This window comes from Bidens hawaiensis, unplaced genomic scaffold, assembly GCF_021521415.1.
Source record: "Bidens hawaiensis isolate Kalapana, Puna unplaced genomic scaffold, B.hawaiensis_p1.1 tig00001179_1, whole genome shotgun sequence".
Lineage (NCBI taxonomy): Eukaryota > Viridiplantae > Streptophyta > Magnoliopsida > Asterales > Asteraceae > Bidens > Bidens hawaiensis.
The window spans coordinates 2,852,603-2,868,786 of record NW_027491068.1 but is presented as its reverse complement, the minus strand read 5'-3'; the positions used below and the strand labels follow the sequence as shown (position 1 = coordinate 2,868,786).

Sequence of the window (16,184 nt, the reverse complement as noted above, 5' to 3'; positions counted from 1 at the left end):
CTTGATTCTGAAAGAAGGATCCTTGAGATTGGGAATTATAGGATCCTTGATGATACCATCCAGAGGGTCCTGGTTGAAGGATGGAAGATCCTCGTGGGAGAGTTGAGGATCCTTGAGCTAGCTGACCCATGGACCCGATTGAAGGATAGATGATCCTTGCTGGAAGTAAGAGGATCCTTGAGTAAACTGAGCTATGGATCCTGGACTGGTGAAATCCAGCATCCTGGGCATCAGGGGAGTGTGGTCCTCCGCTGGCCTCTTAGTCTTCTTGAGATCTTCTATCTCACGAAGGATCCTCTGGTTGGTCTTGTTCTGCTGCTCCATGTATGCTTTAACCTGCGAAAACATAGATGAAACATCATTGTTAGTACTAACTACCAGGGTGGCAGCAGTGGTTCTTGAGCTCTGGAAGACTGGCAGCTGTGTCTTGCTTCCGGCAGCAACAGGCCGAGGTGCTCCCGTGATTGGCGGAGGCATTGGCGGCAACGTCCTTGATGTGAGAGGAACCGTAGATGGCATGGTTGATGAAGCAGAAGTTGATTGAGAGACCATTGATAATGATATGGGTATGAAAAGGTTGAAAGTGATTGGAATAATATGGATTATATCACCAATTGCCCCACGGTGGGCGCCAAATTGTTTTGGATAAAAATCTGCTAAGGATAATGAATCCAAATCCGTAAAAGTGAGGTGTAGTGCTATGCTAATAATAACGATTATATAAATGAAAATTGAGTGAACATAGTGATTTGTTGCGAGGAAAAACCTTTTGACCTTGTTCAGATCAAAAGAAAAAAACCCCGGGTGATGACAACTCGTCGATCACCGGTTTATTAATATGAAAAATAGGTTACAAAGGTGGAGATGTTGATCAACGAATACAATGAATGTTATGTGTGTGTATGATTACAGATAACTTAGCAGCTAGAGTTCGTGCGAATGTGTCTAAGGTTGATCACAACTCAGTATATAAAGAAAAGAAATAATAACTAACTAACTATTAGGTCCTATAAACCCGCTAGTCTTTCACTCTTCTCCATCGTGCTCTTTGACCACGTGCTTATAGAAGCTCAGTGACGAAATAAGCGGTAGACTAGGTCTAGGAGCCGTTGTTGTTATTAAACATCAGTCCTCATATGATAATCATCCATTAATAGCAATGTTGACTAAGGATCTTGGATCCAGGTTCAGCTAGAGACTTCTTCATAAGGATAGTTGATCCAAGCACGTCTTCAATAATGATATATCCTTACTACTCAGTTATCGGTGACTCAACAGGAAGTCCTATAAATCCGCCACTTCTCCCACTAGCTTAGTCTTCAGCCTTGACCACGTGTCGCGGGTGCCTTGTAGCGAAACATTCGGTAGACCGAGTCATAAAGTCATTATACCTGGCTAACACATCACCATTCAAACGCAATCATTAGTAAATAAGTAATACCGAGTATCCTTGATCATTCGTAACTTGAAACATATCTTAAGAATAATCTATCCACAAGATAGTCAAGGATAATGGATCCTCAGCATAAAAATCATGCCCTGACAATAATAAGCGTTTTTTATCTTTGATATGAGTATCATATTGTTATATAAAAATTAAAAAAAAACTAATGGGTTTTTTAATTGTGTTTTTTTGTTGTTCATTGTGTCATTGTGTAATATGTTGTTTCCACTGTGTTTTACGTTTCAAGTCATTGTGTTATATATATTCACCATTGTGTCTTACGTTTTAGGCCATTGTGTTATACATATTCACCATTGTGTCTTACGTTTTAGGTCATTGTGTTATACGTATTCACCATTGTGTTTTATGTTTCAAGTTATTGTGTAACATGTATTAATCATTGTGTTTTATGTATTAGATAATTTGTTGTTATTTTATCATTATTTTTACATATTATTATTACACAATGTTATTAGTATTTAAAAAAACATAATGATGAGTTGAAAGACACAATGACAAAAAAACACAATGACGAAAAAAGACACAATGATAAGCGAAAAGACACAATGGTGTGCGAAAAAAGACACAACGGTGTGCGAAAAGACACAACGGTGTGCGAAAAGACACAATGATAAGCGAAAAGACACAATGGTGTGCGAAAAGACACAATGATAAGCGAAAAGACACAATGGTGTGCAAAAAGACACAATGACGAAAAAAGACACAATGATAAGCGAAAAGACACAATGGTGTGCGAAAAGACACAATGACGAAAAAGGCACAATGATAAGCGAAAAGACACAATGACGTGATTTTTGTTTTAAATTTTATATAACAAAAATCATACTCGTATTAAAGATAAAAAACGCTTGTTATTATGATGATTTTAAAATATATATATATATATATATATATATATATATATATATATATATATATATACACGAAAAAGTTATAAACGTTCTAAAATGATAGGGGTATTAACATGTGCCTTGCATGTGGGAGAGAAAATGTATACCCCTTTTCCTTTGGTCCCCACTTGACACATGTCAATTATTTATGGTTTATCACACTTCTCATTTTTATTACTCTTTGTAGAATAACTTGACCCTTATTAATTATACGATTTTTATTGTCTAACCCGTGTAATACACGGGTTCCTAACCTAGTGCTTTATATATAGTATAGATTAACTTTAAAATGTATAAACTTGGTAGTAGGCATAGGTATACTGGGGAGAAATATTTTGAAAACTTGATGAGTAGTAAGAACTTTAAGAACTCAATTTTAGACCACACATTTAATTAAATGAGTTAGAATATGTGGATGAGATTAAATTTGATTAAAAAATGAATCAGGAAAGAGAATAAAGATTTTTGTTGATTACACAAGTTTAAACTTTAGTTACACATGTGTAAAAAGTCGATTCAGTGTGTAAAGAATTATGGTAATTTTTTGCACATTACTTACACTTACGTATTACACATTTGTAAAAAAAATTTAAAAAAAAAAGTTGCTATGTTGAGTTCTTAAAACTCAAAGCAGTTCTCAAAAGAAATCAATCCTATATAAATGATATACAACTAAAAGTTTATTCAAATAGACTTTTGTATTCGAAAACCAAAACAATTATCCTTAATATGCTAAAACAGGTTTACAAGTCGTACTTTTTGTAATACTAGTGTGTATCCTTAATCCAATATAAACTATCAATTTTGATAAAAATATAATTACTATCGAGAAGCATAACAAAAACTTATTTGTGAGAGATTGACAAGGTTCAAAATTTAAATGCATGACCATAACATAAACTTGAAAATACAGGAAAATATTGCAACTTTATCATGATACAGGACAAGGCGTCATTCCGATTACCTCCACCAGAAAACAGTGACAAATCTGGTCATATTAAAAAAACATATAGATCGACTGAAAATATAAACCATCGAGCAACCTGAGCAAGCGACGAGTATTCTCGTCTTCTTCACAACAAATGATCAAACAGGCATCGATAACTGCTGCCCCGACCTCAAGCCTGGTCTACAAGTACTTGACCATACCCCGACCCTCTACACTAAGCTTAGTAGCTTGAAGCTGCTTCTTTTTAGGCGCCTTCAACTGTTGCAACCTTTTGTTCATCTGTCATTGCATCACAATATTTCATTTATTCATCATAGTTGGAAATAATATGAAGAAAACAATATTAAAAAAAACAGACCTTGAGTCGACGTTGATCATGCACAACTTGTTTGGCTCGAGCTCTAACTTCATCCGGGTCAATTTTAGATTGGGGCCGCACCACAAAATCTAGTGGCATTGCTTCGGGCCTTGATGCATGTAGTCTCGAAGATGAACTTCCAGACTTCGGTTCTCTGCAACAACCTCCATTTCATCAAACAGGAAAAAAGTGCATTCATGAAGTAATTATTATATTTTAAAAAAATAAACTTACTGAGAGTTATCACCCAAATCCAGGTCGTCATCTCTAGACTGCATTCCAGAAGCTCTATTCATAGGCCTGTTATTAAGTACCAAAACAGATCAGACAAACTTGACCAAAGATATAAATTCGTAGTCGTTAGTTGTTAAAATATTTAATGCAATATACTTTTTCACCGATGGTCGGCGAATGGGGGCTCTTTCGTCCTCATAGTTCCTCATGTCCTCAAATCGCGTGCTTTTGTTAAATATTGGTCGACTCTGCGTTACATATAAAACGTTAATGTAAATATAGGCTGCTAAACAAGGATTAATGACACATTTAACCTTAATAACTGAGATCAAACAGAATCTTTGTACTTACCCATTTGTCAACCAAGTCTTTAGCAAGCTTTCTATTGGATGTTGTCTCTTCGTCAGACTTTGACAAGAACATAATAACCTAATTAAAGATGATGATAATTTAGTATCGTTAATCTTAATTAGTTCCAAAATTAAAAACAAAAAAAACCCAAAAAAGGCCAACCTTTCCTAGTCCACTCTTCTTCAGTTGTTCTCTCCTATCATATTGATCTAAATCAACTGGGAACTGCAGCAGGATAACAACAAATAACTAATTAATAAACATAAAAGCATATAATATAATCCTTAATATAAATCATGTTTTATACATACCTCGGTTAGGATCTTTAATATTGCTGCTCGGATGTTAATGTTAGGCAAGCTTCCATCAGGGAGAGGTTCAAGCCAATTTTTCAAAAGCGTGAGAACTCCATGATCCAAGAACTCTAGTTGAAGTTGTTTCCTGCATCAACATTTGTGAAAATATAAATAAGTCAAAAAATCACAATACGAAGCAGATGTGAGACATTTGAAAATAATGCACTTACTTGGATAAAACTTCAGTTAAAAGAGGCAGCTTCCTTAGTTTATTAATAGCTGGTTGTGATTTTCGATTTAGCTCTGCATCTTCTTCTGCTACAACTTCAAGTTCAGCCATCACATTCTCAACAAGTAGTGCAATCTCTGCAGCACTTTTCTCATTCTTCTTCTTTTTCTTACCCATCTTGAAAAGATCCTTGATTTCATCATCTTCTTCGCCCTCCTCAGCCTACGATTTCAAACAATTTACCATAAACAAAAAAGTAGTAAACATACATGCTTCAAGAGTTCGAGTTCGAGTTCAAGTTCATGTATATGTGAATATTTTTACCTGGGGAGCACGACTGGGAGAATAACCACCATGGTCGCTACCATAACGATCTGATGGATCAACACCTGAATCATCTATGAAGTTATCATCATCTACCATCCTAGGTCCCTCTTTGTCATCCTGCATCATAGTTATATCAGTTCAGAACTGAGAACTTTTAAAGAAACCAATCAAACCGAACAAAACATTGTTCATATTCGTTCGTTAAGAGTTTATCGGAGAAGAGAACAGTTCACCAACACATATCCAACGAAATTTCTTGTTCGTGTTTGTTCATTAAAAAAATGAGTTTGTTTGTGTCCGTTCTTTAGTTTCATAAACGAACGCAAACCAACATATAATTACATAATTGAACATATATATATTTAAAAATAATAAACAACAGTATTAATCCTGGATGCCCAGACATAATACACAGCCAGCCAAAGCATAAACAAGTAAAGTACTTAAAAATAATTTTCCTAACAAACATATGCGAATGTAAACGAACAACTGAATCTTTGTTCGTTTCGTTGATTAATTAAACAAACAAACGCAAATGAACTTCCCATTGAACCGTTCGGTCTGTTTACATCACAACCAAATTTAACCTAAAATTGTACCTCCGAATCACCTCCCGCAATCGTATCCCACATCTCCTTGACCTCCGCATCATGCCCACCCGTTCGCCCACTCTTCTTACTACCCCCACTCCCCTTAAACTTCGACGCGCCTTTCTCCCCCGACCGCCCTCCCTTATCCGTAAACTTCGACGAACTAAACATCTTCTCCCTCTTCTTACTCCCACTCCCACTCCCACCATCAAACTTCTTCCTCTTCCCACCGCCACCGTCCGACTCATCTCTCACAAACGCAGCCATATCATCCTCCACGTCATCATCCATTCCGAAATCCGGCACGGCCTCCTCCGCCGTACTCTTCTTAATCAACCGTTTACGCGGCCGTGACGTGGAATCGGAGTCGTTGAACGCCGGCGTCTGCCAATCGTTGTTATCCTCCACGTCATCTTCCAGATTATCATTGTTGTTGTTGTCGTGATCGGATTGGAATCCTTCGTCAAAATCCATCAACGGCTCGCCGTCTTCGTCACGGTACCTGAAAATGAAATTAAAACCCTAGGTTAGGTTAATTGAATTGGGGATTAGCAAACCCTAGGTTAAGTTATTGGAACATACGGATCGTTTTCGTAACCCATGGCTGAGATTAATAAACCCTAGGAGGTTATAATTATAATTATGAAGAAGAAGATGTTGGATTTATAGACTGATGAATAAACCGAACGAACGAAAGAGAGAGAAGGTGGAGACTTGAAGGATGATGATGATATACAGGAGGAATATCAAGGATGGGTTTTGTTATAATGCTAAAGATGAGAGGGGTATTGTAATAACTACAAACTTGAGGGACATGGATAGTATTTATCGGTTTTACTTTTTTTAACGACAATGATCAAGACACCCGATCACCCTTCCGCCTAGGGTTGTCAACGAGCCAAGTTGAGTCGAGTCAGAGTGTGCTCGAGTTCGGCTCGTTTTTTTTATCGAGCTGAAAAATCGAGCTTGAGCTTGAGCTCAGCGAGCTGGGCTCCTTTAATTTTTTAAAAAAAAAATTATTTTATATTTACTGTTTTTTTATTTTATATTTTATATTTTACAAATTTTGATATATAATTTAAACATACATGTTATATAAAATTTATAAACTAGAAAATTTATAACTTTATATGTTTTAATTTAGTTGTTTTTTAAGGTTTTAGGTTTTGAGTGACATAATATATATAAAAATTTTATTTATTTATTTCTTGGTATGCTATTATTATATATAGATATTAATATTTAGGGTTTAATCTAAACGAGCCAACGAGTCGAGCCAAGACCAAGCCACGAGCTGAGCTGACCCTGGCTCGAACCGAGCTCATTTAGAATCGAGCTTTTTCGAGCCGAGCTTTTTTCAAGCTATTTTCGAGCGAGTCACGAACTTTTTGAACGGCCCTAAATCCACCTGAAGAACAGAAATGCCTTGAAAGAAACCAACAATTGGGGAAACCTCTTGTTGCTAATACTCGAAAGGCATGAAGCAACCGTTGGAAAAATTAGCCTTTGGTCGATAATTCTTATCGATACCGGCATCTTTTCCTTGCAAATGTGAATGAGATATAGAATTAAAAGGAAACTAAAAGTATAATTATTGTTGTTGTTATCACTCAGTCCTTCTATGTCGATTCCACCTAGTCTTCTAAAGGCACGATATATATACACTGCGCTTTTTAGGTACTGATTATGAAATGGTTTAATATATTGTGAATTGTTATTGGAAAACTAACATAACCTATTAATAAATATGCTAGTTAACAACATGTTAATACTTTGATAACTATTATGGATCAGGTAAATGTAGTTTATGTTGAGAAAATGGTTTTTAAGAGGTTGTGATGATTGGCGACATTTTTCTATGCATACGAGTTATTGGAGTAAACTAGTTAAAACTGTAAGACCAACTAGTTATAATTGTTAGATGAAACTTAAGAAGTGAATGTGTGTTGAAGAAATTGATCTAAACTTGGTTTCACTTGAGGGTATTTGGTAAGACATGATTCATGAATCAAATGTTGATAAAGTTGTTGAGGGCATCAGTGTGTGAATAAAAATATAGTGTTTTAAGAGCTTAAATGGTAGTGGTTTTTTTTTTCCTTTTCTTTATTTATTTGAATGAGATGATCTTATAGGTTTTTTCTTATTTTGATTAAGGTGCTTACCGGTTATTTTATTAAGATATATGGTTAAAGTTAAAACACACAAGGAAAAATCATATACCTATAGGGCTGTAAACGAACCGATCGAACGCGAACAAGGCCTTGTTCATGTTCGTTCGTTAAGAAAATATTGTGTTCACGAACAGTTCACGAACACTTACCGAACGAGATTTTATGTTCGTGTTCGTTCATAAGAAAATTAATGTGTTCACGAACGGTTCACGAACACAAACGAACAAAAATAAAATCGGTAGAGGCTAGAAAATAAGACTGATGTATTCATCAATGTGAATATTGAAAGCCCGTAAATGATCAATCGAATGAACACGAACAATGACATATTCGTGTTTGTTCATTTAACTTTATAATTAATCGAGCAAATATTTATGTTCATGTGCGTTTATTTAAAAATGGACATTTGTGTTCGTTTATGTTCGTTTGTTTAAAATCTAAACAAACATAACTAAACAATGATAAACGAACATAAATAAACATATACGAACCAATGTGAATGAACACAAACAAACATAAACAAACTTAAATTTGAAAACACATAAATGAACACAAATTAACAAATATAAAACTATTAGCAGATGAAATATCTAGATAATATTTAATTATTTTCTATTAATACATAAACGAACATAAACGAACGTTCATGAACATAAATGAACGAACGGAACATTTGTTCATGTTCGTTCATTTAGTTATCGAACACAAATTTTGTGTTCATGTTCTAAATAAACGAACATAAACGAACTTCCCACCGAACGTTCGGTTCATTTACAGGCCTATATACCTATGTGTATAACATGTTAGAGTGTGATTAGTGATATTTAAATATGAATCTTTGAACTTGGGCACCTAATGAGAGTTAACTGGTTAAGAAAACTGAAAAGACTCAAGACCCACAATAAAACTGTAAATGCTGATAATTTGATTATTAACAAACAATATACGAATTGAGTTTTGTTTGAAGTTGATTAAAATTTGAACGATATGTTTTAATGGATGTATATTAAGTTACCTTATATAGTTAATTAACTTGGAATGGTGTTTAAAGTGAAAACACCCAAAATGACATGTAGGTAGTGTACAATACGCCAACTAGTCTAACATTCATATGCCCATAACTACTATTGTATGTTGACCATACGCTGAGATGAAAATGAGCGACATACGATGCGGCCACAAGGGTACGGTAAGCTGGGGTGAGTTTGTGCTAAGTTGTAACACTTATTTATGTACCGTATCATGTGATCTCACATAGGAGTTGATAATAAGTTGTAAAACATATACTTTCAAGTAAAGCACATTAAATGGAGGGATGTACACGATCAAGTCCCAAGTTGTGTTAACGAACACCTTTGAAGGTCGTAAAGGTGCAATTATTGGTATTAATAAAATGAAATCATTTTTTTCACGTGTTTGGTTGTTTAAAAAAAACTGAGATCTTTCTGCAATATAACTCTTTATCGAGTCTTAGAAATACCGGTGTTACGTCGAAAACAAAAAAAATTGGAATTTTGGGCAATGCATGTAGTTAAAGGAGGGAAGCATGACACATTATGGGGTTTTTAGGATTTGCTTATTTTCATAAACTTATGACTTATTAACTTTTTGAAAAGTAATAAGATGTTTGAGATTTTATATAATTATATTATGAGAGGAAAAGTTCCATAAGTTACACTTTTATAACTTATTAATTTATAAGAAAATTATAAGAAGATAAAATAAGTGTCAATCATGACTTATTCTTCAACAAATTGGTTGACTTGGAAAAAATATTTTCTTTTGGAGTTTGGGTTACCTCTAACTAGTGAATGGATCAATTTGGGCCTAGTCAACTAAGTCAACGGGTTAAAACTTACCAATAATAATATAACTTGTTAACTTAAAAAGGGCCAAGATGAGCTAACACAGCCAATCGCGATACTGTTTAAAACTTCAGCCCTGCCCGTTTAGCAACCCAACCCGCATAACCCGGATACACCCATTAATGGATCAATCCTCAGATTCCTCTTCCATTCTGAAATGGTTTCCTAGCCCTGTTAAGCTAAGCGAGCTAGGTTTGTTTACACCCCTAAATTAAACAAACCTGATGAGTTCAAATTTAAAGCATAAATCTTGCTGAACACTCAACAAACAGCCGAAACATAAAACACCACCCGATGACCCGAGTCCAAAGCTTTCTTAAAACATGGACTGCTAAATATAAGTAAAATAATATAGCTTTAGAAAATAACAACATTCAGAAAATAAGGCTGCTAGATTGGCATGAACATGGAAATGGCAGCAAGGGTTCTTGATGGAGATCGTAATTTTGTGCTCAATTAATCCAATCTCATTAACTTGGTATAAATATCCAAAATACAATCTCCTAACTTTTGATAAAGATCTTAACAATAATGCTAATTACATGGCAAGTTATATAGGCTAAATATAAGCCTATTACACCCCCGCAGTCGAAAACGGAGGTGACCGAATGTTGAGACTGGATCGGAAATCCTCAAAAAGTATGCGCGGTAGGCCTTTAGTGAAGATATCGGCAACTTGATACGGTGATGGAACATGGAGAATACGGACTTGTCCCTACTGCACTTGTTCGCGTACAAAATGAATATCGAGCTCGATGTGCTTTGTACGCTGGTGTTGTACGGGATTACCCGATAGGTAAATGGCGCTAACGTTATCACAATATACAAGTGTCGCGTGAGACAACGGGCGATGAAGTTCCAATAAGAGATTCCGTAGCCAACATATTTCAGCGACTACATTAGCAACACCCCGGTATTCTGCCTCGGCGCTAGATCGAGATATAGTCGGTTGTCGTTTCGAAGACCATGAAATGAGGTTCGATCCATAATAGACACAATAGCCCGAGGTAGACCATCGAGTGTCCGGAAACCCGGCCCAATCGGCGTCGGTGTAAGCGAGCAATGACGGGTTAACCGTTTGACTCAATGTGAGACCAAGATCTATCGTTCCCTTCACATAGCGGATTATGCGTTTGAGAGCATCCCAGTGGGTTGTCATGGGGGCATGCATATGCATACAAAGCTGTTGGACTGCATAACTAATGTCGGGTCGAGTAAACGTTAGGTATTGTAATGCCCCTGTGAGACTGCGATAAAGTGTTGGATCATCAAACCGGGAGCCGGAAACAGCGCTTAGTTTACCATTAGTATCCACAGGGGTAGCAACATGCTTGCATGATTCCATGCCGGCCCGTTTAACTATGTCGTGAGCGTAAGCACTCTGAGAGAGAAACATAGTGTCACCTTTGCGAGTAACGGATATTCCAAGAAAGTAGCTAAGTTGCCCAAGGTCTTTCATTGCAAATTCGGTAGCTAAATGCGACATGATTTGTTGTCGTAATGAAACCGACGAAGCTGTGAGAAGAATGTCGTCAACATATAGAAGAAGATAGGCCGAATCGGATCCCTGATGTAGAATAAATAAAGAATTATCACACCCACTTTGACGAAACCCCAATTTTAACACAAAATCTGTAAATCTTTGATACCAAGCCCTTGGTGCCTGTTTTAACCAGTAGAGTGATTTCTTCAACCGACACACATGATTTGGATATTCTTTGTTTCGAAAACCCATTGGTTGGTACATGTACACGGTTTCATTTAGAGTCCCATGTAAAAAAACATTAGTAACGTCGAGCTGATGTACAGGCCATGATCTTGATAAAGCAATAGATAAAACTGTTCGAATTGTAGCCGGTTTAACGACCGGACTAAATGTTTCCCCGCAATCTATACCAACCTGTTGAGAACGCCCATCACAAACTAAACGAGCTTTGTAGCGTTCAAGGCTACCATCCGAACGAAACTTATGTTTAAATAACCACAAACTCCGAATCACATTCATTTGCGGGTGTCGTGGCACGAGTTCCCAAGTATCATTTTTAATAAGGGCATTATACTCATTGGTCATGACGCTGTGCCATTCCGGTATGGACAAGGCAAAAGCGGGGTTTTTGGGAATGGGTGTAATGGTGGTTGTGGTAAGATTAAACAATTTCTTTGGTTTTATTATGCCGTCCATACCACGTGTTCGCATGGTACGGTTAGGGGGAGCTAGATTGGTTACTGGGTTGGGTATTTGAGATTGTTGTGTTTGTTGGTGAGTAGAATGAAGTGTAGGTTGGGAATCAAAATTGTTTGATGGAGAATCTGGAGTGGTTTGGAATTGTGTAGAGTGGGCTATATTAGGTTGTGGTGTGTGAGTGAGTTGGGTCATAGAAGTGGGTGAGGTGGAGCCGGAAGGTGGGTTTTGGAAGGAGTGGTCCAAAGTAGCTTGAGGAGGAGGTTTAGATTGTGGGTGGGGTTGTGACGTATGAACAGTGGGGAGAGGTGAGATGATTATTTTTGTTTGGTTGGAGAGAGGATTTGGGTCAATATAATTCTAAAGGTGTGGATGTGGAGGTGTGGATAGGAATTCATATGAAGAAGAGGAGGCGGAAGGTGTAGTTGAAACTTGGTGGGAAAATGGGAATATCGTCTCGTCAAAGACAACATGGCGAGAAATAATGATTTGATGGGTTTTAAGATCAAGGCACTTATACCCGCGATGGTTAGTCGGGTAGCCTATAAAAACACATGGATTAGATCGATAGGCAAGTTTGTGTGTAAGAGTGGACGGGTGGAGAGGGTAACAGAGAGAGCCGAAGACCCGAAGGTGATCATAGGCGGGGTATCTATGATAGAGGAGTTCGGTGGGGGTTTTAAATTTGTGAAGTTTGCTAGGAAGAATATTAAGTAGATATGTGGCCATGTCTAAGGCATAGTGCCAAAAGGTGGGTGGTAAAGAAGCATGAGCTAGAAGGGTTCGAATAATATTATTAATTGAGCGGATTTTTCGTTTCGCTTTTCCATTTTGAGAAGATGTATGTGGGCATGAAAGACGAAGAATCATACCATTTTGGTCACAAAACTGTTTAAACGAGGAATTGATATATTCGGTCCCGTTATCACATTGAAACATTTTTATTTTTCTCTCGAATTGTGTTTCAATTTGTTTAGAGAAAGTGTTAAACATAGAAAAAACATTAGACTTTTTGGCAAGTGGGAATGTCCAAAGGAAGTCTGTTTGGTCATCTAAGAAAAGTACATAATATCGATGGCCACTAGTGCTAACAATTGGTGATGCCCACAAGTCACTATGTATAATATCAAAGGGTGAAGTGATAAAAGTATTAGACGGCATAAATGGCAATTTAACACTTTTTCCCAAAATACAAGATTGGCAAATTTTCTTATTCAATTTATTAAAAGAAATAACATTTGAATGTTTTAAAGATTGTAATATCGTTGGCCCGGGATGACCAAGTCGTTGATGCCAAAGTTGATGAGAAATTGCATCAAAAGTGGAAGGAGAGGTGTGGTGTGTGGAATCTGGTGGAAGCAAGGGATAGAGATCACCGCTGTTGTTGCATCGAAGGATAGGGATCCGGGTCTCAAAATCCTTCACAAGAAAACCAAAAGGATCGAATTCGATTGAAACCCAATTGTCAACAGTTAAGCGACGAACAGAAATAAGATTTTTAATTAGTTTTGGGGCATAAAGGACATTGTTTAATTTAAGTGGTGGGTAAGGTGGTGGTAGGTATTGGTTGCCTTGTCCGGTTACCGGGATAGTTGTGCCATTTCCAACAATAATATTATGTAAAATGCCGGTATTAAGAACAGACTCAAAATTACCTAGGTTGTTGGTCATGTGTAGCGTTGCACCGGTATCCATGTGCCATTGATCAGACGGGTTCAGTGACATGTTATAAAGAGCTTGTTCAATGTTGGCGGGTGCATACGCCGCTGCATAAGCTTGATTGGGACGAGGACCGAGAAGACCGGGTCCGGGGTTGCTGTTGTTATGGTGGGGTATTGATAAGGTAGGCTGTGCCAATTGTTTGGATATTGTGGGGTTTGGGAATATTGTGGAAAGTTGTTTTGAGATTGGGCCGTCCACTGATTGCTTTGAGAAGGCCATGCATGATGTTAAAAGTTGGATTCCATAGTTATTGTGAGAGTGATAAAGGATCAGAAGCAAGGATGAAGAGATGAGACGAGGAAGGTGAAAAAAATTCGGTGGTAGCTAGGGTTAGGAACGATGGTGGCATGATACCATGATGGAGATCGTAATTTTGTGCTCAATTGATCCAATCTCATTATCCAAAATACAATCTCCTAACTTTTGATAAAGATCTTAACAATAATGCTAATTACATGGCAAGTTATATAGGTTAAATATAAGCCTATTAGTTCTTTATCATTCTCAAGTTGTAACATAATTATTAAATACTTACAAAGACCCAGGCATTTGCCTATGTAAAGTGAAGATGCAGCACCATTTACACTGAAAACGGATTTTAGACGCTTAATCGATGAACGTAAGAGTTCAACCAAACAGATTGAAACAGGAACTTTATGGTGCTACTAGAAAATGGGTCGGGTGACTCGGGTTGGGTCACCCAACTTGACCAGCATCATGTTTTGCTCATCTCTGTAGGAAGTGAGGCGGGATCTAATTCCCAACAATCTCCAGAAAGACTCGGGACCTCTTCCTGGGAAAGCTTCCTTGCTGGAATCTGATGAGAAAATAATCGAGCCTCGTGTTTTTCAAGCCATTTAATCACATAACAACCGATTTCTCGTCTTCTAAAAGTTGTTTTGAACCCATTCACCTTCTCAAGGTACGCCATACTTAACCCATGTACCTCGCTATAACTTGTTAAAAACACAACAATATCATAACCTCTTTTGTCACGAGCTAATTCATTATAAAGTGCCCACACTGAACCCTTCTTGGGGTAAATCCTATAAACCTCTCAGGCCGCTCTTTCACAGTTGACAATATGTGGAAATACATTAAGAGACGAGACCGATGTTATCCTGGAAACTTTAAACCTTCCACAAGATATATGAAATCCTGTTTTCTCTAAACTGGTTAACGTCTCATCACCGTTAACTTGTGGTTCCAACCATGACATGTTGACCTGAAACGGATTCGTTGACACCACTTCATCAATCAAACCGTAATGTCTTGGCATCCCGTCATCATCATATAAAGCCCATATCTGTCCTTTCTTGAAACTCTTTTCCACTCTTCCTTCATCAAAATCATAAAAGTCCGAGTCTTCCACTGTCATTGTATCAACATTCTGGTTCTTTGACTTACTACTCGTCGATCCACTTCTTTTTCTCTTATCTTTCTTGTTTACTTTCGATTTACTTACGTTCACGTTTGTTTTCACCGATCTCTGCATTTCAGCTAACGTCATCATTTCTTCATCATCACCATCACCATCACCATCTTCATCATCATAACCATAATCGTAATCATCATCCACTGATTTCCGCATTTCAACCTTTCTACCTTTACTCACCGCATGTTTCGACCCATCATTCTTTTCAGCTAACTCTGACCTCTTCATAATATCCCCAACGCTACTCATCTTCCTCTTCGACTCCCTCCGACTCACTACCCTCTCATCATCCGTCCGCACCTTCTCACCTACATCCACCTCCACCGCCACAAAACCCCTCTTACAATTAGGACACAACAACTTATTCCCCAAATACTTCCTCTCAAACTGATGCAATCATCAGCACGACAAACACACCGTCCAAAATGCCTCGACCGTCACTGCCTCATGCATACTAATTCTAAGTTTCATATCATACTCCTGCCTCCTAATCTTATCATTCAAAACACTAAACGCCTCGGTCACGAGTTTAAAAGCCGCTTCGGACGCAACAGACGTGTTATTATTATTATTATTATTATTATTATTATTATTATTATCGGGGTGTAAAACTAGGGCTAGGTTTTCATACTGTTTTTTAATTGAATTAATATGTGAAAAAGGTTCCAGGTCAAGTATTTTGTACCAGTGAAGTGTGGTGGTGGTGGATTCTGCGGCGGCGGTGAGTATTTTGAAGGCGGTTAGGGTTTCGGTGACGCCGTGGAGAGTAGGGCAGAGACGGTGGGCCCGTTTAGCGTATTTGAGAGCTGATTTGAGGTCATTGGAGGAAGTGTACGATTGGTCGGCTAGGGTTTTGAGGCGGATGGCTTCCCATTTGCTGATGCATTCTTCTTCGAATTCGTCGGCCGGTGACGTGGCGGCGGTGGCGGCCATTTCTTCCGGTTAATGTTGTAAGGCAGTAGAGTGCCGGTAGTCCGGTACACAGTTTTACCCTACGCTCTTGTTTTATGTTATTTGTGAAGAAAAAAAATTATATTTGGTACAGGTAACGAAATGAACGAAATAAGTAAATGAATGTGTTAATAGCCTAATTAGGAATGGGTTAGTAGATGTTTAGTTA

The 16,184-nt window shown here is 37.5% G+C and overlaps 2 protein-coding genes and 1 pseudogene across 2 annotated transcripts; all 3 read right to left on the bottom strand.

Moving 5' to 3' along the window:
* Positions 1 to 3,220: 3,220 nt before the first annotated feature.
* LOC143563300 (protein IWS1 homolog 1-like) lies at positions 3,221 to 6,391 on the bottom strand. The gene is made up of 11 exons (XM_077050871.1): positions 6,272 to 6,391; positions 5,699 to 6,191; positions 5,097 to 5,216; positions 4,774 to 4,994; positions 4,559 to 4,688; positions 4,410 to 4,472; positions 4,248 to 4,325; positions 4,053 to 4,144; positions 3,897 to 3,962; positions 3,663 to 3,816; positions 3,221 to 3,583 (listed from the first exon to the last, which is right to left on the bottom strand). Exons 1-11 carry the CDS (start codon positions 6,289 to 6,291, stop codon positions 3,485 to 3,487), a joined length of 1,536 nt encoding a protein of 511 aa, XP_076906986.1. The 5' UTR covers positions 6,292 to 6,391; the 3' UTR covers positions 3,221 to 3,484.
* A 7,953-nt stretch (positions 6,392 to 14,344) lies between these two features.
* On the bottom strand, positions 14,345 to 15,313 carry LOC143562709 (uncharacterized; annotated as a pseudogene).
* A 150-nt stretch (positions 15,314 to 15,463) lies between these two features.
* Positions 15,464 to 15,997, bottom strand: LOC143562721 (uncharacterized). The gene has a single exon (XM_077050455.1). It carries the CDS (start codon positions 15,995 to 15,997, stop codon positions 15,464 to 15,466), a length of 534 nt encoding a protein of 177 aa, XP_076906570.1.
* Positions 15,998 to 16,184: the final 187 nt, after the last annotated feature.